The sequence below is a fragment of the Eriocheir sinensis genome, chromosome 30 (genome assembly GCF_024679095.1).
Source record: "Eriocheir sinensis breed Jianghai 21 chromosome 30, ASM2467909v1, whole genome shotgun sequence".
Classification (NCBI taxonomy): domain Eukaryota; kingdom Metazoa; phylum Arthropoda; class Malacostraca; order Decapoda; family Varunidae; genus Eriocheir; species Eriocheir sinensis.
The window spans coordinates 13,698,417-13,723,651 of NC_066538.1; the positions used below are offsets into that span (position 1 = coordinate 13,698,417).

Consider the following 25,235-nt stretch of genomic DNA (forward strand, 5'->3'; position numbering starts at 1 on the left):
GTATTTGCAGTTTAGCCCACCTGCAGATGTGTCAAAGACATAACCTTTGCGGTAAACAAGGGAACGTTGTAACATTGCTTTCCTTGACACAGAAATAGTAAAAAAAAGGGTGTTGCTGTGTTGACTGCCGGCTAAGCATGGAGTGTGGGAAAATAGTTGGGACAATAAATAGCATGTATGATTTACATAGAAATTCAGACCACACAGACCCTATGGTCAAGACCAGATGGTTTGTCCCTAAACCTAAGTGATTCTACATTAGTTGCATAGCTCCAAATCTTTGCATTTATACTTTAGTAAATACAGTCGTCCCTCAAATAGTATGGTTTCCAATAGTACGGTTTTAGTTTTATACGGATTGTCATACAAGATTATTTTATGGTTTTTGAATTTCCCGCTCATCGTACCAAGTAGCCATGGCATGAGTGGCAACACTGTTCTGCCAGACTGAAACCTATGCGCTTTCCCTAAGTGTGTGTGTGTGCACAACCTCAGCTACGCTTCTCCATTACTGCATAACATGAACACGGGACCCAAGAGACAAGCCAAAACACCTGCTGAAAGCACCCCAAACCATTTGAGAAAGGTATTCACCCTGCAGAAGATTTCAGGTTTAGAAGTTACATTTTGGTATGAGTTAAGTTGCAGTAGGGAGAGCATACCACGTGAATGAGAGCAGTGTTCGGTGTATCTATCACAGTGTAAAAGGGCACTCTTACGGAATCCGGGTCCCGCCTGGCTCAGCTTCTACTCGCCGGCCAAAGTTGCCAGTTATGCATTTTTGGCTGTAGTGTTACCAAGCTGGGCAAGCGAGCAATTCTGGCAGCCACATTGTCAGCGAGCGAGCCATGTCATACACTCACACTCTCCCTTACTCTCTACCACAGTTTCTATTGCTCTCTAAATCATACTTGAAATAAGATACAAAACAGTAATTGTGGAGATTGAATCTGCGCCTCCAAAATACGACATTACGCCTCCATATTATATAGTTAAGGGACGCATATTTAAACTACTCCAACCGAACTTTAAATAACCTGACCTTTAACGGGAGGGGCTTCGCCCCCCTTGACCTCCCCAGCATGGTAACACTGTACTGTGACTGCATCAGAAAATGCATAATTGGAAACTTGGGCCCGTGGGTAACAGCTGGGTCAGGTGGGACCCGGATTCCGTAGGAGTGCCAGGAGTGTTTCTAGGTGGGGGGGGGGCACTAATTTTATATGGATTTTCGAATAGAATGGGGGTCCTGGGTCCCTAACACCTGTACTATTTGAGGGATGACTGTAATAAGTTGAAGGAAGTGTCGGTCGAACCTGTTTTTAACCCCCTGGTGCCAAGGAAATTTGGATTTTTTTTTGCGGAAAAGTGTTCAGAATGATTAGACAACACATAATTGATACATTTTACTACTCAACTCTTAAAATTTTCATGATTTCTAGGCGCCGGAAGTGTCCGATACTTGGAGTGTTACATCCCATAGACTTACTTGCTGTGAAGGCTGAAGTAGTTTTATTGTATTTGCAAGTCATAATTTTCGTCCGTTATTTCTTGCAATGACTTTTCCTTTCGTAACTACCTTTGATTCTTCCCTGCTTCATTGTTTCATTTACTTAATTGTCACTCTCTCTGGTAGCTTTCTCATTCATTGCTTCACTCCTTCCTTACTTTTGTATATTATGTCGCTTCGCTTTGAGTTTCAGAAGCTCTGCCTTCTGCTTCATTACCACCTCGCCGAGTTTATGTGTGGAGAAGCTGACGGTGGCCCAGCAGACCTTCCTGGGCTTTACCACCTCTCATCAGCCTACTATCTCAGCCGTCTCCTGCCCTTACTACCGGTGGCTCCTAGGACCTTGAGCCAGTTCTCGGACTACCCGGATGAATCTGACGTCTTCATCCACCTAGAAGACCCTGGGCCAGCTCTCCTGCCACCTCCACGTAACTTCCCACGTATACTCGTGGTTGTGAAGTCCTTACCGGCTGTCATACTCACCTCCACTGCCTCACCAACGGAGCCAAGTTCCAGCCAATAACTCTACTACTTCACCACCGGCTACCTCGAGGTTGAGCTGCTCAAGGCTGTACATCTTCATTACTATGGTTTCTCTTGCAAGTATATGTATTTGAAAACCCAGTCAAGTGTTTGTAATCCTCTTTGGTCCATGTGGATGGAATATTCCAGAACTTGTTTAGGGGTCTGGCTATTTGAGCTGCTAACATCTGTAGCCTAGAGCCCCAGTTCCTCACACTCGCCCCAGGGAGCTCGTCTATCAAACTTCGGCCTTTTGGCCTAAGAGGCAGCAGAGGGTTCGAAAACCCTCCTTGCTTGGGCATAATGCAAGAGGCGAGGCGTCTGCACCTCGCCTTCTTCACCACTCGAGCTACCACTATCACTATACAGTACCCTCTCGAGTTTCGCTCTATCTGAGTTTCGCGGTTAGTCCTAAATTCTTACCATCCCAACTTTCACGCATTATTACCCCAAGTTTTGGGCTGCTTTGACAGGTACGGGTCACGTCAATTTACCATCGGCATCACACACGCTACGGTAGTATCACACTGGACATTTTCCTCAAAACATTGTGGCTATGGCAAGAGAGAGAGAGAGAGAGACTTATGAACACGTTAACCGCGTTTGAACTTACCGCCGCCTCCTCCCTGTTGCGTTTGGTTCAACTCAGCGCAGCCTCAATACCACGCGAGACCCCGACTCAAGAGGTGTGTACCTTCACTCTGGTTATGAGCCCCTCTTGTGAAATGTGAGATAGAGAGAGTGTGAACGCCATAGGCCACATGTCTCCACGGGTCGGAACAAATAAGTGCTTTTTCAGTGTTTTCAATACCTAGAGTTGCATGATCCTCGAGTTTAGCGCTGTCCCTTCGGAATGAAGCGAGCGCGAAACTCGAAAGGGTACTGTATATATAATCTTTATCAAAGTCACTATCAGACTCAAAGTCACTCACATCAATATCCATGAAGTCACTAGGGGCCTCATCAAGGGCATGAGCAAATTTGGGCGTTCTCAAAATATACTTTGCGCGGCGAGACATCCTCCCTGCACTGTGGTCAGGTCAGGAAAGGGACCCGTACCCTCGGGATCCCTAGAGGCTTGGTGGGAGGGTGAAGATGAGTGACTGGGAGGAGTAAAGGTATGAAAAGTGTCCTGACAAAGTATGAAAAGCTTCTCAGTCAAAATAAGACCACGGCGATTTTTCTTAATTGCCGCCGTAAACACACAGCGCTGGCACACAGCGTGTGCCTAACCGCCGCCGTAAATACACGTCGCTGGCACTCTGAGGGTTAAAGGAGTCAGTCGTGTTGCACTGGACCACTGAAGGTGGGAGTTTATTCCATTCTCGCACTACAATGTTGGTGAAGAAAAATTTGGTGCAGTCTGTATTTATTAGTGGTGGAGATCAGGTGGCAAGACAGGGTGTCCAGTGCAGATGTAGCTAACAGATGTGGAGTAGAGGACCTGGAAACAGTGCTCTGATGGGAAAGACTCTGATGGTTTGGACATGTAAAGAGAGCAGGGGAGGATACAGTGCTGGGAGTTTTGGAGAGATTGGAGGTAGATGGAAGGAAACCAGTTGGTAGACCTAGGAAAACATGGAGGTATGCAGGAAGACTTGACATTGATGAGATTGGATGAGCATCGAGCAGAAGACAGAGTAGAATGGAGGAGAGCCATAAAGTGTCCAGCTGCTCAGGAAGTGAAAACAGACGTTAAACGAAATGATGATGATGATGACATTTGAGTTTTGAGCCATTATTTCCTGTTTGCAGAGTGTCATCGACCATACACAGGCAGGTCAGGGGACTAAGGTCAGTAGTGTCAGATGCTTCCGCCTCTCACATCAACTATTTTCTGAGGCCACAAAGGAGGTCAATCATATTTTAATGATTTTTCAAAGTTCATGATACAGAAGAAAGGTAAAACTATCACCATGGTCATAAAACAGGTAACTCTCGATTTACGCGAGTTTGGTTTACGCGTTTTTTAAATAACGCAGGGTCCAAAATCCAAATAAATGTTTAATTTACACGTTTTGTCACTTATACGCGATATTTTATAGAGTGGCCACTAGAAGTCTCAAGCAACTGGACTCACACGGCGCCGCGGCCACACAGCTGAGCTCAGTTCTTCCCACAAGCCACTTGAACAACAATACAGTACCCATGCTGCCACGCTACTCAACAACAACAACACCCTCGCTGCTGTGGAGTATCCACCAGAAGTCTCAAGCAACTGGACTCACACGGCGCCGCGGCCACACAGCTGAGCTCAGTTCTTCCCACAAGCCACTTGAACAACAATACAGTACCCATGCTGCCACGCTACTCAACAACAACAACACCCTCGCTGCTGTGGAGTATCCACCAGAAGTCTCACGCAACTGGAATCACACGGCGCCGCAGCCACACACCTGAGCTCAGTTCTTCCCGCGCGCCACTTGAACAACAATATAGTACCCACGCTGCCACGCTACTCAACAACAACAACACCCTTGCTGCTGTGGAGTGGCCACCAGATGTCTCAAGTGGTGCGCGGGAAGAACTGAGCTCAGCTGTGTTGCCGCGGTGCCGTGTGAGTCCAGTTGCTTGAGACATCTGATGGCCACTCCATAAAATATTGCATATAAGTGAAAAAACATATAAATTAAACATTTATTTGGATTTTGGACCCTGCGTTATTTAAAAGACGCGTAAACCAAACTCGCATAAATCGAAAGTTACCTGAATGGATATTCTCTCTCTCTCTCTCTCTCTCTCTCTCTCTCTCTCTCTCTCTCTCTCTCTCCATTGAATGAAGTGAATATTTATTTTTCGATAGAAACCTACCTCTTGTTTGATTTACATTGTTTTTGATTTATGCGACCTCTTCAAGGACACAATACTCGCGTAAATCGAGTTACCTGTACTACTCAAGGAAATGACCCAAACTCTTATGAAAGCCTTGTTAAATATGTGAGCTTGGGCGCCAAAATGCTTAAAATAATGGCAAAGATTTGGAGGTAAACAGCAGGATATTGAGGTGGGCCAATGTGGAAGCAAGGTGTGCCACATGTGTGAAGGGGGGCAGAGGAGCCAACAGAGCATGTGATGCCTGAATGTTCCAGGGATGAGAGAGAGGAGTATGGTGACAGTAATAAGACAGGAGATAGGAATAAAAGGACAGAATAGGATGTTAGAGGGGAAGGTAAAAACGATGGTGGAATTCCTGCTAGGGCTGAGTACTTTCCAGAAAGGGACCAGAGGGATGATGGTTGGTGTAGAGAATATTTGGAGAAAGCTTGGGTAGTGTGTGCTGGAGAGGGTGGACTCCTGAAGTGTTCTCCCTCCCAGCACTGCCAGCTCCTGTACTTGTTATCTGTGTTTTCAGGTTTGACCAGAGGGAGTACTAAGGGAGTAACTGTCATGAAACATGGAAATGGAAACAGAAAGCCTACTGGCTCATTGCAAGGTCGCCCGCTTTGGTAATTTAATCTGCTCGACAGCCACTTGGGGCTTGAGGAGCAGATGAAAGCACCTCGATATTCAGGAGCATACGACAGCACCTCGATATTCAGTTTACTTCCGACGCAGCGAAATGACAGTTGATTCTATATTTGAAGGAGTTGATAGTGTTCGCATTTACTACTTCTGAGGGAAGATTGTTCCAGAGGCAGATGACTCGGTTTGAAAAGAAACTCCTTCAAATGTCTGTGTTACATCGACTTGACTGAATGGGCAAACTGTTATTTCTAGTTCTTGAGTTGGTTTGCAGTTCAAAGAATTTGGAGTAATCGGCGTTATTGAACTTTTTCAGGTACTTGAAGACTTGAATCATATCACCTCATAGGCGTCTTTTCTCCAATGTACAGAGATTGAGTCGCTTGAGTCGTTCCTCGTACAGTTGGGCCCTTAACCATTACACGGCCGCAATCGCTTATATATCCAAGCATCACCTGTCCCGTGACGCTGTGATCGCTCATGTCACCATGAATTTTCTCGGCGAGCGTTTTGAATTTCCGCGGTGTTTCTTGGTTCAGTACTGTTCTGGAGACTGCTGGCAACTTAGTGACTACATCACGATGCCATCACATTGTATGACAACGCTCTCACATTAGGTTTTGTGAAAAAGTGGGAGACATCTGGCAGCCTATCCTGACCCGCCGGGTAGAAATACACCCTGAATATCATAGAAAACGTAACAGGGGAGACTAAATTATGTTATATCATTATAGTTTATTACCTGAGAGAGAGAGAGAGAGAGAGAGAGAGAGAGAGAGAGAGAGAGAGAGAGAGAGAGAGAGAGAGAGAGAGAGAGAGAGAGATTTGGGTGTCTCCTCCTCCTCCTCCCTCCCCATCTCTGTGTGCACTTCCGTGCGTGCGTGCGTGCATGTTTGTGTTTGTTTGTGTGTGTGTGTGTGTGTGTTGCTATGTTACTAAGTATAAGAATATAGTAATAGCAAGAGCAAAAACTACGGAAAGTCTTATGGTAATTTGTTTCTCCTATTATACGAAATATCAGTAAAACAAGAGTAAATGTATAACGTAAAAGTGGAGAGAGAGAGAGAGAGAGAGAGAGAGAGAGAGAGACGGACAGACAGAGAAAGAAGGATTGCCGGAAGGAAAAAAGATATGGTTGGCGAAGGGGAGAGAGAGAGAGAGAAAAGAAAACGGGGCTAGTGTAAGGAGGATCCCACGTGCCAGTCGCTCTACCCGCCGTGTCACATTTTTCCCGCGTTTTTGATAAGGCGGGAAACTTTTAGGGTCGTTTTTTGCTCTAATTATTTATATACCACTTTGAAACTTTGTAATTCTTCAAATTAGAATTTTTGCCATCCATGGCATACTATTGAAAATACATTTTCCCTTTATACGGCATTGGTTAAATTAGCGGATCTGTACAAGATTTCAGTAAATATGAATTGGCAGTTTAAGGGTTAAGGTTGGAATCATCTTCGTGGCGCGTCGTTGAATCTTATCCAGTAAATCGATGTCCTTTCTGTAATTAGGAGACCAGAACTGCACTGCATACTCGAGGTGCAGTCTTACCATGGAATTATACAAGGATAGCATCACATCTGGCGTTTTACACTCAAAGTTCCTCGCTATGAACCCGAGCATAGTGTTGGCTTTGTTATATGCTTTTTTACAGTGATTCACGTATTTCAGGTCACTGCTGATAGTGACCTCAAGATCCTTTTCCTCCTGCATCGCCTGCAGAGGTTTCCCATTCATGATGTATATGTGATTACTATATCTGGACCCAATGTGCATGACTTTGCATTTGTCAACATTGAAGGACATTTGCCATTTTTCCGACCATTCGATAATGTGATTGAGGTCTTTCTGAATGATTTTGCAGTCGGTCTTTGTGAGGGCTTTCCCTCATCAGCAAATTTTGATATTGTGGATTTCAGTCCTGATTCTAGGTCATTGATATATATGATAAAGAGAATGGGTCCCAGCACTGACCCTTGAGGCACTCCACTAGTGACTGGAAGCCAATTGGAAGGCTGTCCGTTGAGTAGTACTCGTTGTTTTCTGTCGGTGAGCCAATCTCTTATCCACGCGATCAGATTGGCTCCATGCCCGCCAAGTGCAGTTTCTTAGGGAGTCGCTCGTGCGGTACCTTGTCGAAGGCTTTCTGAAAGTCCAGGTATATAACATCACTGGGGATGTGGGCATCCCAGCTCTTATATACACCTTGGAAGAAGTCTAATAAATTTGTTAGGCAGTAGCACTTGTTTCTGAAGGCATGCTGGGTGTCAGAGATTACATTATTGCCTTCTAGAAACTTAACAAGTTTGTCTCTAATAATCTTTTCAAGTATTTTTCCTGCCACTGATGTCAAACTTATGGGCCTGTAGTTTAATGCAACGCTTTTGTTTCCTTTTTTGAAAATCGGTGTTACGTTCGCCATCTTCCAGTCTTCTGGGACCTTGTTCAGTTGTACTGACCGGTTGAATATGTTAGTGAGTGGCTGAAGTATTTGTTGTTTAAGCTCTTTTAATAACCGCGGTCAGGTTCCGTTGACTTGTTCGTGTCAAGTTTGTCCAAGTACTTTTTCACTTCTTGGTCGCATATTGAGTCAATTTCCAAGGGTGTGATCCCCCTCGGTGGGTGAGGACCCTCGGGAATGGTTTCGATGTCCTCGACTGTGAATACGGATGTGAAGTTACTGTTGAGGATTCTGGCCATCTGTTTACTATCCTGAGTTTCAGATCCAGTCTCATCTGCCAGGGGACCAATATTGGATTTTACTTTCTTTTTCGATCTGATGTATGTGAAGAATTTTTTGGAGTTGGTCTTGATGTCACGCACTATTTGTTTTTCATAGGTGAGTTTACTACTCTGAATATGGGTGCAACAAGCTCTGAGGCTGTTGTGGTACTGTGTATGGGCTTCGGCCATGTCATTTTCTTTCATTAGGTTATAATTCCTTTTTTTTTAAGTTAACTGCCCTTTTTATTTCTCTGGTCATCCACGGTGGACGTATGGCACCATTTACTCGCCTGGGTTTCGTAGGCACTGTAGCCTTCTCTACCCCCAAAAGCTTATCTTTGAAGTCGTTCCACACGTTGTCAATTGTATTATCGGTGAGGTTAAGTTGGTCCCAGGTCGCAGGGGGAAGCAGCTCACGGGCTAGGTTGAAATTTGCTTTTTTGTAGTCTGGTATCACTGACGGATTGTCTACGAGTTTGTGACTTATGTTGACATCAAAACAGATTAAGTGGTGATCGCAACCATTAATTTTTTCACCAACTTCACAGTCACGAATGAGGTCGGGGTAGCTTACTAGTACCAGATCTAGCAGATTGTTTTCTCTTGTCGGTTGAGTTACAACTTGAGTGAGGAATGAATCCTCCACCATTTCTATAAGCCTGTTACCCTCTTGATCTCCAGTCAAATGTCCCCAGTCAATGTTAGGGCAATTAAAGTCCCCAATTATCATTGCTTCTTTGCTTTGTGTTAGAGAGTGAAGCTCTTCGTACAGGGCAGTGTCGTCGGCTGCCTGTTGTTTTGGGGGCCTGTATACTGTCGCAAGTGTTAGTTTCTTATTCGCGGTTATTTCCACATAGACGGAATCGTAATTCTCTGTGTCATGTTTGTCTATTTTTATGGCTGGGAGCATACTTTTTATGTAGCAAATTACTCCTCTTCCTTTCTTGTGCTTTCGATGTTTGTGGAAGCTTTTGTACCCGGGGAATGACAGTTCGGATACTAGATGAGCAGAGTTGGCCCAAGTCTCTGTGATGGCTGCCACATCTGGTTTCTCTGTTGCAATATACACCCTAATTTCGTCCTTTTTTGGTATTAAACTGCATACATTTGTGTACAAAACAGAGATGTGACTTATGTTTTGGCCGCGTAGAGTTGTATCAGTTCGCATGTCGGAGGCGTTGTTGTTTACACAGTTTCTTGTACGCCACACTGACGTTACGGGTTGGCTGATCAAGGGCTGCCTTTGCCCTGCCCTCGCCTGCAGTTTTTTGAAAGGCTTTTCAAAAAGCTTTTAACTGCCTCATCCAGAAGCCTCCCGAAACAGGTTGAACCAACCTCATTCAAGTGGAGCCCATCGTCCCGATACAAGTCTGGGCGCTCAAGGAAGTGATGCCAGGCATTTGTGAACGCTACGCCTTCGTCGTCACATATTTCCTTCAGACTAGTACTGATGTTGCACACTTTGCTGTTGAAGCCGGCATAAGCGCTGATTCTAGGTAGCATTCCAGAGACAATGACGTGAGGGGACTTTGTCTTGTATTGCTGAATGACTTGACGGTATTTTGATAGTAGGGGCTGAGGTTGAGTAGACTGAATGTCATTTGTTCCTGCGTGAATCAGATAAACCGTGTCTTCCTTCGCGCTTTCCGTGACAGCATTGACAGCTGATGTAACGTCGTCCAGCTTGGCTCCCGGAATGCAATAACGCCTTCGCGTCTCTGTATCACAGCCGCAGAATTCAATGAGTTGACCTCTAACCAGCAAGTCCCCTACAAGTCAAACAAATGTTTTCAGCTTGTCTGTGCTCTGAAACTGCGTCTGATCTACGCAGACAAGAGCAGGAAGAATGATCTTGTGGCGTTTGATGAATGAGTAGTGGGCAGTAGGAGCGGGGAGGTGACTGGAGGTGGAAGCATTAAGAGGATTGGCAGAGGGGAGGGTAGGGGAGGAGGAAGAGGTGGTAGGGGGACTACTGGTTGATTGGGGGGGAGTAGAGGAGGAGGAACACAAAGGAAGAACAAACAACAGCAGACCTGCTGGTCCTTACGAGGCTGTTTGTGACAAGCTACACTAACTATCTAATCAAAGGTGGAAGATGAAGGACAGCAAAAGCGAAGGCTCCTCCCCACCCCCCCATCCCTCCAGCCAAAGCTGGCAGGAAAGGAAAAAGAACCATGCAGCATGGAAAAACTGCATGGAAATATGTAGGAAAGAGGAAAGAACTACCATTACTGCTACCACTAACCAGGCGATAAAAGTGGACAAGGACACCAGTATTCGAAAGAACTTAACATTATTATGACAATGAGTAATATCTTAGTTGCTGGTTGGATTCAAAATACTTGTCTAATCTATTCTTGAAGGCCGTAACTGTTGTACTATCAACGACATCACAGGGTAGAGAGTTCCAAACATTAACAACTCGACTGACGAAGAAGTGTTTAGCTTCGTGCGACGAGAATCTTTTACCACTTATCTTCAAACTGTGATTTCTTCTTGTTCTATTTGATCGATCAATTGTAAAGTAATCTTCCGCATTAATATCACTGAATCCTTTAAACATTTTAAACACCTCTACAGGTAACTCTCGATTTACGCGAGTATTGCGTCCTTGAAGAGGTCGCGTAAATCAAAAACAATGTAAATCAAACAAGAGGTAGGTTTCTGTCGAAAAATAAATATTCACTTCATTTAGTGGAGAGAGAGAGAGAGAGAGAGAGAGAGAGAGAGAGAGAGAATATCCATATCACCGAGATATCCATTCAGGCACTCAGTCTCAGCCTCACTCGTGTGAGGAAGAAATGAGGGACACCATGAGCGACTGGCTAGTATTGGTACCGGTACCGAGCAGTCTGGTACCAGTACCATACCGTATAGCTGGTACCGTTAGTACCGGTACCTGCCCACCCCTATTGTTGAGCAGCGTGGGTACTGTATTGTTGTTCAAGTGGCGCGCGGGAAGAACTGAGCTCAGCTGTGTGTCCGCGGCACTGTGTGAGTCCAGTTGCGTAACATATGGTGGCCACTCCATAAAATATCGCGTATAAGTGGAAAAAACATGTAAATTAAACATTGATTTGCATTTTGGACCCCCGCATTATTTTAAAAACGCGTAAACCAAACTCGCGTAAATTGAGTTACCTGTATTAGATCGCCTCGCATTCTTTGTTTTGATAGGCTGAATAAATTTACTTCTTTAAGCCTTTGTTCATGATAAATTTCTCAACCTAGGAATCATCTTTGTTACTCTTCGTTGAACCCGTTCCAACTTTTCTATGTCTTTTCTGTAGTAGGGAGACCAAAACTGTACACAGTACTCTAGACGGGGTTGAACCAACGAATTATACAGTTTTAATATTACTTTTTCCGATTCATTATTAAAGACTCGTCCGATGAAGCCAACCAATTTGTTTGCAGTTTTAACTACCTCTGAACAATGCTGACCGGGCTTTAAATCGCTTGATATAGTGATTCCAAGATCCTTTTCTTTACTTACTGCAGAAAGTTGCTGGCCATTCATTACGTACCGAGCGCGACTGTTATTTTTTTCGATGTGCAACACTTTACATTTGTCAACGTTAAATTTCATTTGTCATTGATTAGCCCAACGTGCAAGTCGATCTAGATCTGATTGTAAAGCTTCTTCATCGAGTGTCACAGTTACTTTACTAGCAATTTTTGTGTCATCAGCAAATTTTGATACTTTGCAAGTGAGCCCATCATCAATATCATTAACCCATAAGCGTCGGGCTAGAGGACTATTGTCGTCCTCGCACCGCGCGGGCGGTGCTGATAGATTTTGTAAAATAGGTGTCTTTCATCAATGCCCCGTGTGGCAATTTCAAACGAAAACATAATAATTTATATTGTTTTTTCATCGCCAATCCTTCCTCTCCACGATGAAATAAATTTGAAGTGTCTACGTTGCAGCACGGCATAGATATGATGTTGGGAAGAGGTGCTATTTTTGGCCAAGCCGCTGGCCGGATGGCGGAACTCCGCCACCCGACGCTTCCGCCCGAGGGAATTCCGTCACCCGACGCTTTGCAGGTTAACATAAATTAAGAAGAGCATGGGGCCAAGCACTGATCCTTAAGGTACGCCGCTTCTGACATCGAGCCAGTTAGATATAACACCAGCTCGATGTCAGAAGCGGCGTACCTCAAGGATCAGTGCTTGGGGCAGGAGAGGAAAGGGAGGAAGAGGGAGGGGGAGGAGGTGGAGTAGGTTGAGCTGGTGGTGGTGATGGTGGCATGAGTGGGGGAAGGGTAGGGGGTGATGGCAACCAACTAAGACCGAGACCAAGAACCAGCATAAAGGTGTGTCGGGTATTTTTCTTTGCTCCGAGAAAAGTTTGAAAAATCGTGGAGTTTTTTTTCTATTTAAAAGTTTTTAGTTTGTTTAAGTATTCTGAGGCATCATTTGTTGTGCAAATTAATAATAACCATAATGCAACCATGACAGTCTTGACCCCATCCTTGGGTTAGGTTAGCTTGGGTTACTTTCATTTGGTTAGGTTAGGTTCTATTCAAATTGTTTCCTTCTTTTATTCACTATTTAACCTCACAATTACCCTGAGTTCTTTTTAGCCCTCGCCACTACTGGGAGGGGGGAGGCAAGGGAATAAAAGAAAATCATCAAAAATAGGAAACAGCAAAAAAGGAAATATTTACCTGCAGTACAAATGACATGTCAGTAAAATTAGAGTAAAACAATTATATCCATGAGGCCTTAGTGAGGGAGGCATTCTCGGAGGACTAAAGATGAAGGCGTGCAGAGGCTCCTTATAATTACCGCTTCCCTGCACACACTTTTGGCGCAGGACTCACGTACGTACACTCGTACTATCAAGCGTCTTGTTGTCCAAGGCCAGAGAGGAGCCACGTCGGGTTGTTGCCATGACTGTTTTTCCCCTTCACGGCACACAAGCCTTGCAACACTACCGCCAGGCTCAGCAGGAAACCACCCATGCAAACCCCGACAACCTACTACTAGGCGAGAGCCTGCACCAACAGATGGACCAAACCTCCTCACTTCAACAGTATGGACCTCAAGCCCGCGTGTTTAAACGTATCGGCGCCTCAGGTCGCCTGTTGGAAAAACCTCCCGTGCAAGTTTAGAGTAAGCTCACCCCCTTCACTGCAGCCTCCATGCCGCTGGTGGCTGTGATGGTTCCTCGCCGCGGTGGTGTCCTGTGGCGCCTTCTGCAGGGATGCACGGCTCACTGGAGGTCACGTCACTGCTGTGCTGACCTGAGTGCGGGTTTTAGAAAGAGCCAACAAGGGATCTTGATCTTGATATCACAGGTGGCTCGGGATTTCTCCCCAGCCAGGCCTTTGTAGCGGCAGCTCAAGTGAAAAGAAAACAAAAAACATGCGGGAAGTCAATGTTCTCGGGGCAAGATATCATTCCCTACATCTTGCACGCCACATGCCTTCCAAGAACTCTTTGGCTGAACGGATAGCAAGACGGCCCCGCGTTCAGGAGGACGCGAGTTCAATCCCCGACCGGTGCCACCAAGCTGGGATTTTTCAGCCGCCGCCGAGTGGCTTAAAACTACCCACATGCTGTCCAGAAGACCATCTATCAACCCAGACTCTAGATTCTAGGATTAAAGATGAGCTCCGGGAGGGCAGCATGAGCCAATGCAAGATGGCGCCATTGTAAACACTCGCCTGCGCCAGAACGGGCTGGGCCGACCATCAGGACCCACCGGGAAGAAGCCTTGGACCGACGATCAGGATCCACCGGGAAGAAGCCTACCGGCGCAATAGGCCAAGACGTAAAAAAAAAAAAAAAAAAAAAAAAATCACTCGTCCACTCGTCTCTCCACTGAGCCCCAGCAGCAGCACCATCCACTCCCTTCCAGTCCTCCCGTTTACTCCACGTCCCATCTCGCTCAGAAACACATGCATCATCTTCGTTCTCTCCCAGTCATACTTCTTGCATTCCACTTTGGGGCCTCTTTCTCCCTATACCAGTCAAGAGTTTCCTTTCTTTCCATCTCATTCTTCCACTTGCTCAATCCCTCATCTTTAACTGCCATATCTATCACATTCTTCCACTTTCTTACATCCCACTCAAACCCCTCTCCATTTCTGTTTGTTATTCTCCATTCAAACACATTCTGTCTATCTTCAAAGGGTCGGTACACCCACCTACTTAGCATAACATTTCTGTCTATCATTCGCCCACATTTATTCGCCCATTTGCCATCTCTTATACTCCACAAGTATATCTTTCCTTGCTAATCTTGCATCCTCCATTTGTTCCAGTCTCACTTTATATCTCAAGGTTGCCTTTACTAGTCTTTCCCTAAACGTGCTCCATCCCATGTCACCCCTAAGAGCCTCTACTGCTGCAAACCTTGGTGCATTCAGTGCCATTCTTGCTACCCTATTCTGCCCCACTTCCAATTTTTCTATCTCACTGTCATTCCATGTCATCACATCCATTCCATACATAATGCTCGGGACAGCCACACTCTTCCAAACCTCACGGATGACATCATACTTGCTCGCTCACATGTATGGTCTTTGCAGTAAAATTGTCTTCTTTCTTATTTCTGCATATCCTGGGCACCACAACAGAAAATGCATTAAATCCTCTACATTCCAGTCACAAAAGATGCATTTAGTGTCTCCGTTAGTGTGTCTATTTCTATCATTTAGTCTTAGATTATTTGTTCTTGCTTTAAATAATATTTGTGACGATGGTCTATTGTCGTATATTTTCTCTTCAGACATTTCTGTCTTCCAATTTTTATATATTGATAAACTTGAGTTTTCTGTTACTTCCTGCTGCCATCTCTTACTATCCCAGTCTATAATCTTATTCTTTAATTTTTCTTTCTTAATTGCTCTTAGGTCAGAGTAATTTAAATTAATGTCTTTCATAAATTGCTAAGTTGACTTAAACCAATAATCATTCCTTGTTGTTGCCTTTTCCTCTATGATCCTCCTCATCAGTTCATTTCTTTCATTTTCTTCTATATATTTCAAATAATTTAGCTGGTTTTGCTTATTCTATAGTCTCCATGGCACTTGACCCAATTGAAATGCCAGAATTTTTCTCTTTTCTTCACTCCCACACGACCATCGCGTGTAACGAAACACACGAGAAATTAATCCAGACAAGAAGGTTTGCCGGCGCCGGGGATCGAACCCGCGACCAGCGTAACGGGAGAGCCACTCCTGATTGATTGATTGATTGATTGATAGTTTATTGTTGCAGGTTATCCAGTCGGCCAAAGAGGTACCCCCCTTGGCAGAGGGAGTTATGGGAGGCTCACCCATCAGGCTAGTCGTGTCACTACACAATCTCTCCTCTCAAGACTGGAACTTGAGCATAGCTTGGTGCTCCCAGGATTACCCTATACACGGAATTTTCAATCCTCTGTAACTTTTGAATTTCATCTTTAGTATAGGCTAAAATACTAGATGCATATAAAATTGTTGGTAAGACAATACTCTTCCAGTAAGTTTTCCCGATAAGAATTTTGTTACAGCTCTGTGCAATGACTGGATATGTTCAATTGGCAAGTTTCTTAGCTTTTTGTATAGAATGCTCTTTTTGAATTTTGAAGCAATTTTTCTTATTACTCACTGTTACTCCTAAATATTTAATGTCTTTACTAACTTTTTTTGTTGTTTTATTTTTGGTATTTCGTTGGGGATATACCCCAATGGAGGAAGGCGGTGCATGCCGCGCAACCCCCCAGACGGCTGGTAGAGAGATTAGAGATACCCAATTCTTTCAAGGAGGAGGCCCAACAACGGGGCTGAGGGTGTGTCGGAAAGAGCCCACCTTTCCACCCCCATGGTAACTGATAGGTCTCGAACCCATACGCTACAGGCACCCCGCCGAAGCGCAAGGCCGAGACTCTACCACAGGAGCCCCCGAAGATACTTTTCTTTATAATATATTAATTTTCTTCTTGTGGCTACAACGTACCCGCCGGCATACCAACACCGCGGAAGCCAGTTAAAAGCCAACTGGGAAAATTGGGAATACCCCCTTGTACATGGCCATGGTTATTTATCGGATCCAGTTTCTCCTCAGTCGAAACAATACCCGTAGCGGTTAAAATGTTATAAGTAGGTAAGGGAAGAGAACGAGAAATACGAACCACAGCTTGGGTTGGCACCCCTGATACCTATAAATCCACTCGCACGCATATATATTTTATATATTCATACGTTACGTCTTAGAAAATAAGAGAAAATTAAGTTTAGAATTAACACACAAAAAGAAAACCTCAGAAAGGCAGAGGAAGGATAGATTAATGTACCAAGCTGAAAGGACTTAACCTTCCCGCACGGCACAGGTGGCGAGAGACAGCTGAAGGCCGGTGTCCAGGGGTAGGGAAGGCGAGGGCCCAGCCATCTTGAAGCCGCCCAATTGAGAGTCGGGAATGGACCCAGGCGCCAGTGGTTAACAAGGGTCATGCCCTCAGTCATGAGTGCCTGAAATGAGCAAAGGTAAGGGCGCGACACTCCAGTCCCTGCCGCCCACGAAACCAACAGGCTTGTGATGGGGGTAAACGGCTCCAAAACACCCCTTTTAGGCACGGCACAACAGCATATTGTGTAGCTCTCAGGTCTCCACCAGAGGGAGGAAATTGTGTCAAATGGGTAAGGGGCACCCGCTGTCTGATCTTTCCCTCATACTAAACTCTTTTCTTCCTAATTTTTTTTTTTTTGAGTTTTTTTGTGTGTGCACACCGGTGCAGGAAGTTGAAATCGGAGTGTCTAGCCAATTGGGCGGTAGCCCTGTGATATATCCCGGCATGTGTTCATCTCTCGTGTGTAGCATTTATCGATAAGAATGTTAGGGATTAGAAGAAAGGTTTTCACGTTTGTAAACAAAACATGCTACACTTCCCTCGTCTAGTGAGGATATGGTTAGAACCAGAGAACCATAGACGACTTTTCTGGAAGAGGCTTACGCCTGTTTCTTGATCATTTCTTCTCCATGTCACTTCACTACTGCACTCAAAGTCATCGTTAAGCATTATGAGACCATAAACTTCCATCCATTCCAAAATCATTTTTCCATTATCATCCAATTCTTGTGTTCCTTTAAATCCAACATGCCCATTAAAGTCTCCTAATAATACTAAATTATCTTCAGTATTTTCTTCAATTATTTTCTCAATTTCTTTTCTTATAATTTTGTTCCTTTCCTTGTTGTTTGTTGCAAAATAGATCACCACAATATTTATATTAATTCCAAATGCTGACCCTTTCACATATAAATAGTCTTGACTTGGGATTAGCCAGATTATTCACTCTCACAGTCACAGACCTTTATAACGATACTTCATCAAGTTCAAGCTTGGGCTGAGCTCTCCAGAGGACAAGGCATGTAGTACTGTACGGTACGATTGATTTATCTTAATTCGTACCAAAGAAAAAATACAGTACTGAGTACCGTACCAGTAAATCACACTCGTACTGTACCGGTACGCTAAGATATCGTACCGTAATTTCGTACCTTATTTCGTACCATGCATACATAATGCTATGATAAATCATACACATATAGTACATTATAAATATTATACTACTATATTTCTATATCAAGTTATATTTCATTGCAACTTCCCCTTCTTAGATTGGCCTGAAGGAATTTTAACTGGGAGCACACTTGCCGATAAGTCTTAGGCAGAATTACTCCCAGATATAACAAACTCTACATTCCTTATTCAGGTTATAACTGATCCGACCAGGGGCAACAACATTCTTGACCTGGGCCCATATACATAAAACTTGTTACCACTAGCAAACAGCTGTTAAGATTAACATATTCCTGTTAGCCTTAACATTTTTCTGTTAAGCGCTAACAGATATTCACAAAGCTTATAAAGGCCTTAACAGCACTGTTAGGGTAACAGCGGCAGGAAGCACTTTTACCGCTTAGCAAACAGCTGTTAGCAGGATTGCTTATGTTCTTATTGTAACTCCTCCCTTATTTGTTGACCATTTTTCTTCATCCAAAAAGCATTTTAATCGGGAATGACAGGAAATTAAGGGGCGCGCCTATGGGTCTCCTCCTGCGCATATGGTACGTCCAATAGCCTTGAAATTCTAGTATGTTGTTTGTTGATGTAATGAAATGATATTCTGCGAATTTCATCAAAATCGGGTGAAGTTTAGGAGAGACTCAAATAAAGAGTGTTTTTAATTTAATTTTTTTGTTTCACAGGCTTTATTTTTCAGTTAATCGCTTTGAAAAAAATACCATAGAAACTTTGTTTACCTATCTACATTTTGTTGGAAGTGAATTTTTGATTTTTTTTGTCTTCAAAGAAAAAAAAAATTACAATTTTTTGTCACTTATTATTTTCTCCACTGTGTCCCGTTTTCTTTTGACATTTTTGAAAATCCATTTCCAACAAAAAATCGCCCTTTAGTTGTAGTTTAAAATGATACCTAACAAAAGTCATTCAAACGTTTTACCCTACCGATTTTGTGAAATTATTTGAAGGTTAAAAAGATACTTTTCGAGATATCGGCTCCTAAAGATTTTTTTTACATTTCTCTGTCTTGCCATTTGTATTTATCTGATTGGTATGAAATTCTCTCATATGACTGTATATACCTTGTTGACTTCCCTCAGAATGATAAGGCATCTGGTCCCCCTTTCTAAAAAAGTATTACTCACTCGCAGGTGAGGGTGTCAGAAGGCGCCACCTTCCTCATTGTGGCTAGATAGCGCGAGTGCCGCGGGAGTGCCTTGCTTCTACGCTACTCTCTTGCTTGTTTTCTGAGGTTTGGCTGCTCCATAAGCCCTCTTGATGTTGGTGACTTTTTCTCGTTGCCTTGTGCTTGTACATCATTTGTCAGGACGTTTTTTTGGCTGGAGAGGAGAGAAAAGTACGACATACTTTTCCCGTCTGTCTCTTGCTTGGCACTGGCGTGGTGGCACCTCTCTTCCTCCCCTGCCTCTCCGCGCGAAGAAGAGAGGATGACAGATGACAAAATTTACGAAGAAATAAAATATTCTAATGCAATTTTTACGTATATACGAATGATACCGCATATGTTGACAAGAGCGTTTATGACGCGCATGTCTGACTATTACTCTAAAGCCCCCCCAAGGGGGAGGGGTTTTAATTTTACGAAAACAAACCTCACCACATGGTAATTTAGGGTTTCCCGGCCACGCTGAGAGAAAAATATGTACTCGTCCGATTTTAAATATATTCGTCAAAAAATACATAGATGTGTTTGTTGGATTTACGAAGAAAATTGCGATATAGTTCCTCGCGGATAGATACAATATGTTAGTGAATGCTAAAATATTTCCCGTTTTCTTCTGTAGCAGCGCGAGAGAAATTTGAAGTTTTAGGAGACACAAAAGAATACCTAAGACAGTAGTCTATGCCTGAGATAAAAACTAAGTGAAAACATATTTTGCAGCCAGTAATTCCACAGAAACTCATGACAGGACTCAGGTGGAGAACATATTTTTTTTTATTATTATTGACATTGAAATCAGCAGATTAATGAATATAAACACTTGAAATTGTCGAGAGTATAGTACAGTGGCACCCCTGAGCTGAAACTTAACAAACAGCTGTTTGCTAGCCAACAGTTGCCAAGTTTCGCTTTCTGTTAGCGTCTTACTGCTAACTAGCAGAAATTGTGAAGGCTAACATAAAAGGTTTATGTATACCGGAACCGTGGACCACAAACCGTGACTGTGTGGACCCAGCATTAGAGGAAGAATACAATCAGAGGGCATGACGTCACAAAAGTGAACCCAGCATGGGTGCGTTTGAGAGGGAATCGGGGCCGGTATACATAAACCTTTTCTGTTAGCCTTAACAATTTCTGCTAGTTAGCAGTAAGCAGAGCTTGGCAACTGTTGGCTAGCAAACAGCTACATATTTGTTAAGTTTCGGCTCAGGGGTGCCACCTGTACTATAGAGGTTTTGCAGCTGACGTCATTAGTGGGGGTGCGGGGCCATCTTAGTGGTCAGTGGTGGTGGTCACTTAATTAATTATCAAAACAAACCTTGGTGGCGGCTGCACAAGTGCTCTGTATTCGTCATGGGATACGTATGCTGTGCGGTTGGATGTTCTAACCGACACGGGAGAGATGCTGCGTCATTTTATAGATTTCCAGCGAATCCAGAAGAGCGGGGGAAGTGGATAGCAGCTGTGAGGAGGGAAAACTGGCGGCCGTCTGCTTTATCTCGACTCTGCAGTGCTCATTTTGTCAGAGGTAAATATTACAGGCAAGACTGATCAGATTATTACATGAGGTAACACTCATTTAGGTATTGCCCCGGGTCCCCTAGCTTATTGTGTGGCGGGGGATTACTCTGGAACGGGATTTACATGAGCTGGCGGAGGTAAACAAGCTGGCGGAGGTAAACAAGCTGGCGAAGGTAAACATGCATGGCAGCGCTCAAGCAGGGGAAAAAAAAAAATAGGAAAGGAAATTCAGTGGTCATCCTTTCTTTCCCTTCACTAACCCCTCCCCCCTCCCCCTGCACAAGGCCGGCCAAGATGGTCCCTTGGGGCTGACAACTGGTCCTCCTTCCTTGACCACCTCTCCTCCGCACCACTCCCCCCCAACCCTCCTCCTGGTGAAGCCATTGGGGCCCTAACGGACACCTTGGTGGAAGTGGGGTCTCATTGCTTCACCTTCCGTTCCTCCCAGTCCCCGCGTCTTCTTCGAACTCCATGGTGGAACCGACAGTGCGAGGCATTCAATGCCTGGCATCGCCGGCCCATCCCGGAGCTGCGCCGGAGGTTCCACCAATTGGAGGCTCGCTGCAAGCGCACAATCTTGTCAGCCAAAAGGGTATCTTGGTCTGCCTTCTGTGCCTCCCTTGACTTCTCAACCTCACTCACCAAAACATGGTTATTCTTCAGGAAGATGGTTCGGCCCCAAGCCCCTCTCATGTTCCCTCTACAACACAACGGTGTTCCACTGGCTGGGGATGCCCAGAAAGTGGAACACCTCGCCACACACTTCCGCACACGGCTGGGCTCCCCGGACCTGGTCCCTCCCCCTGTACTACCCCCACCATCTCACACTCATCCTATCACCCAGCCTTCCTCTTACACGAACTCACAGCAGCCACAGCCGCACTGCCGGTGGGGAAATCCGCTGGGGATGATGACATTCTCAGTGATTTTCTTAAACACCTCCCAGAAGCTTACTCCCTCTTCCTGCTTCAGATCTTTAACCCGTAAGCTGCGGGACTGAGATTCTGAGTGCGTCGCCTAGTGCGGCTATATCAGCGAGAGATTGACCTTCAATAAATGATATCTAAGTTACATAAACGTGTCATAAATATTACAATACACATATCTGTAGCTCGAAATGTGTTGTATCCTGCATATTTCTTAGATTTTTCTATCACAAAAATGTTTTTCTGGCAGTATCTGAAGCCGCGGCGGAAACTTTTTGGCGCCTGTTTGAAAAGCCAGCTTCCAGAAGGCTTACAGCAGCTTACCGCTCAGCCGCCCAGAAGGCGTACAGCAGTTTGCGGGTTAACCACTGCTGGCTCTCCACACTTTTCCTCACCAGTGGCGCCACGCCATCACGCTTCCAATTCCTAAGCCAGGGAAAGACCCCACCTTACCCTCCTCTTACCGTCCTATCAGCCTTCTCTCCTGCGTCAGCAAACTCTTCGAACACCTTGTGCTAATAAGGCTTTCTTGGTGGTTGGAACATAATCATCTTCCCTCCAACATGTCCGGATTCCGGCCCCGCCGTGGCACCCTTGACACCCTTCTTGACCTCGACCACCATGTCCAGGAGGGTTTTGGCAGGGGGCGCTTTACGCTCGCCGCCTTCTTCGACCTTGAAGGAGCCTTTGATTCTGCCTCACACAATGCTATCCTCTATAAGCTTTCTACTCTCAGCCTCTTTGGCACTCCTCTACACTGGGTCCGCTCCTTCCTCTCCAGTAGAACCATTTCTGTCTCTATCGGGAACACCCTCTCTCAACCCTATCCTATCTGTAGAGGGGTCCCCCAAGGCTCGCCCCTAAGCCCTCTCCTCTTCAACATCCTCCTCTCAGACCTGCCCTCCTCCCTGACACTCATACCTTCATCTATGCAGATGACATTTCCCTTCTGTGCTCCGCTCCCTCTCTTCCTGAGGCGCAAACCCTCCTCCAGAGAGGCCTTGACACCATCAGTCATTGGTGCACTCAGTGGGGCCTCACCCTCAGTGCACCAAAGTCATGCCATATGTGCTTCACCCGTCACCGCATCCCTGCCATCCCTCAAGCACACCTAACAGGCACAGTCATCCCCTTCCACACAACACATAGATTCCTGGGTCTAGTGTTGGACAGCTCCCGCCTCACTTGGAGGCACCACACGAGTGATCTCCAGACTTCCTGCCTCCCCCGGCTGAACCTCTTGAGGGCCCTGGCGGGTGTCAAGTGGGGGGCGAACCGGGCCACGCTTCTCCACTTCTATCGTGCCTACATCTGTAGCAAGATAGAATACGGGTGCGAGGTCTGCGGCTCGGCCTCCCTGACGCTTCTCGGACCTCTGCAGGTGGTGCAGAACACCGCACTCTGGGTGGCCCTCGGAGCCTTCCGGTCGTCACCCACCCTGGCCCTGCAGGCTGAGGCGAGCATTCCCTCCCTAGACTACAGGCGCAACACTAAGAGAGTCACCACCTTCCATAGAATAACATCCTCTCCTCACTCCTCCCTTCACACTGTCCTGTCCCAACACCAACCCGACCCACTTCCAGCCCCACAGGCCTTCCGAGCTCACACCCCATTCATTACTCGAGCCTTCTCTATCTACACTTCCCTCTCTGTCACCCCTCCCCCTTTCTCACCCCTAGACTACCTCTCACCCCTGGGTCCATGGTTCCACTTTCTTTCCTTCATTTCCCTGGACCTTCAGTCACCATGGACCAAGGTGGGCTGTCCCCATCAGGGGAAGGCCCTCTTTCTGTCTCTCCTCTCCACTAAATACAGGGACACCTTTTTCATCTTCACTGATGGCTCCCATATCCCTTCCCCTCCCTCCACCAGCGCAGCCATTTACCTCCCAGTCCTACACACCTCCACCAACTGGAAGCTCCATCCCCACACCACCATCCTTGGGGCAGAGCTCTTTGGCATCAGGGAAGGCCTCACAGCTGCAACCACACTTCCCCCACACCAACATGTCACCCTCTTCACAGACTCCCTCACGGCCCTCCAACTCCTCTCCACCCACAGACCCCACACACACCTCACTCTCTGCTTTGCCATCCACTCCCTCTTGGCACAGCTGACCTCCGGGGGCAGACGGGTCCACCTTCAGTGGGTCCCTTCACATATTGGCATCGTGGGCAACACCGTGGCGGACCAAGCGGCCAACTTGGCACACACACACCCACAGTTTATAGACAGACCACCAGACCACACTGACTTACTGATCCACCTCTGCCAATCCTCCCACAGACACTGGACCGCCAGACTAACGGCTGACCTCAGATCTCCCTGGAATATGAAACTTATGAAAGTGACCAGAGAGGCAGAAGCCTCAGCCCCGCAGTAATATCCTATCAATCAGTATCCTATCAATCAGTATCGAATATGCAAAATCAGGGCAAGCTAAGTGTAGGAAATGTTTACTGCTTATAAGTAAGGGGGAATTGAGGCTTTATAAACAAGTTTATAATTCTCAACACGGGTGCTTTTATAAACATTATTATCACATTCTTTGTTTGTTTAAGTCATTCAAGAATGCCAGAATTCCATGTAATGTGATATCCAAGCCTGAAGATGTTGATGGTCTGGAGGATATGAATATAGAAGTGCAGCATATGATTGGTGAATATATAAGTAAATATAGCTATAATCTCAAAGGATTGCCAACTAATATAAAAAGAAATGAGCAGCGAAAATTAAGTAAAGTTAAGCCTCACGTACCTTCATCTTTTAATAATGCTGAGCAAGCACTTGTCCACATGGCCAAGCCATACATAACGGTGGTTTATACAAATGCAGACACATTGACCTCAAACAAATTATCTGAACTGAAAGCAAGAATACCTGACATGAAGCCCCATATCATTGCCATAACTGAGACAAAGCCAAAGAATTTCAAGGAAAGGTTAGCCCAGGATTTTACTATTGAGAATTTTATACCATACTTTTGTAATCTTGCACCTGGTGAGGGCTGGGGTATAATTCTGTATATACACACATCACTCAACAAATCAGTATCGCACGTACCACATTACCATCTTTTAACGAAGCTGCTTTCCTTGAGATACAACTTCGAGGAGTTAATAAGTTATTACTTGGTGCATATAATAGAAGCCCTAATTCTTCAGACATTAATAACTCAGCCTTAACTAATTTGATACAGACAGTTTGTCATGGCTCTTATTCACACACATGCCTGATGGGAGATTTTAGTTTGCCACATATCGACTGGGACCTCCTGACATCTTATGGACCAGCGAACTTGTATGAATGTGAATTTATTAAAGTTGTTCAAAATATGTTCCTATACCAACATGTTAACCAGCCAACCAGAGCAAGAGGAACTGATAATCCCTCACTCTTTGAATTAATATTAACTAATGAAGAAGATATGGTATCTGACTTACAGTTTTCTGCACCTCTCGGCCCTAGTGACCATGTATTACTTTCATTCAAATACCACTGCTATACAGATATGACCAAACCTAAAAAAATGTTCAGCTACAATAATGGGAATTATGATGCTATGAGACAAACCTTAGCTGAATCCGACTGGGCAGGTAGATTTGAGGAGAACACAACCTAAATACTGAAGATACCTGAGAAATAATTAAAGTAAGCTTTTGGAACTTAGAAATGAATTTGTACCTAACTGGAATAATGGTTTTCTCTTGCATGCAGAGATAAAAGAACTACTCCAGAGCAAGAAAAGGGCTTATCGTAAATGGATAGCACACCGATTTCGGGCTGACGCTGACCTGTACAGGCTTGAGTGCTTACGGGTAAGGAACAAATGTAAACAGAACTGTCGTAAAGCTAAACATAATTATGAAA

At 45.0% G+C, this 25,235-nt stretch overlaps 1 protein-coding gene across 1 annotated transcript in view; it reads right to left on the reverse strand.

Moving 5' to 3' along the window:
• The window catches only part of LOC127005592 (uncharacterized), a 182,501-nt gene extending 167,320 nt beyond the window's left edge, over positions 1–15,181 (reverse strand). Inside the window, exon 1 of the mRNA XM_050874540.1 lies at positions 13,347–15,181. Coding sequence (XP_050730497.1) covers positions 13,347–13,367 — 21 coding nt within the window. The 5' untranslated portion in view covers positions 13,368–15,181. The remainder of the gene's footprint in view (positions 1–13,346) is intronic.
• Positions 15,182–25,235: the final 10,054 nt, after the last annotated feature.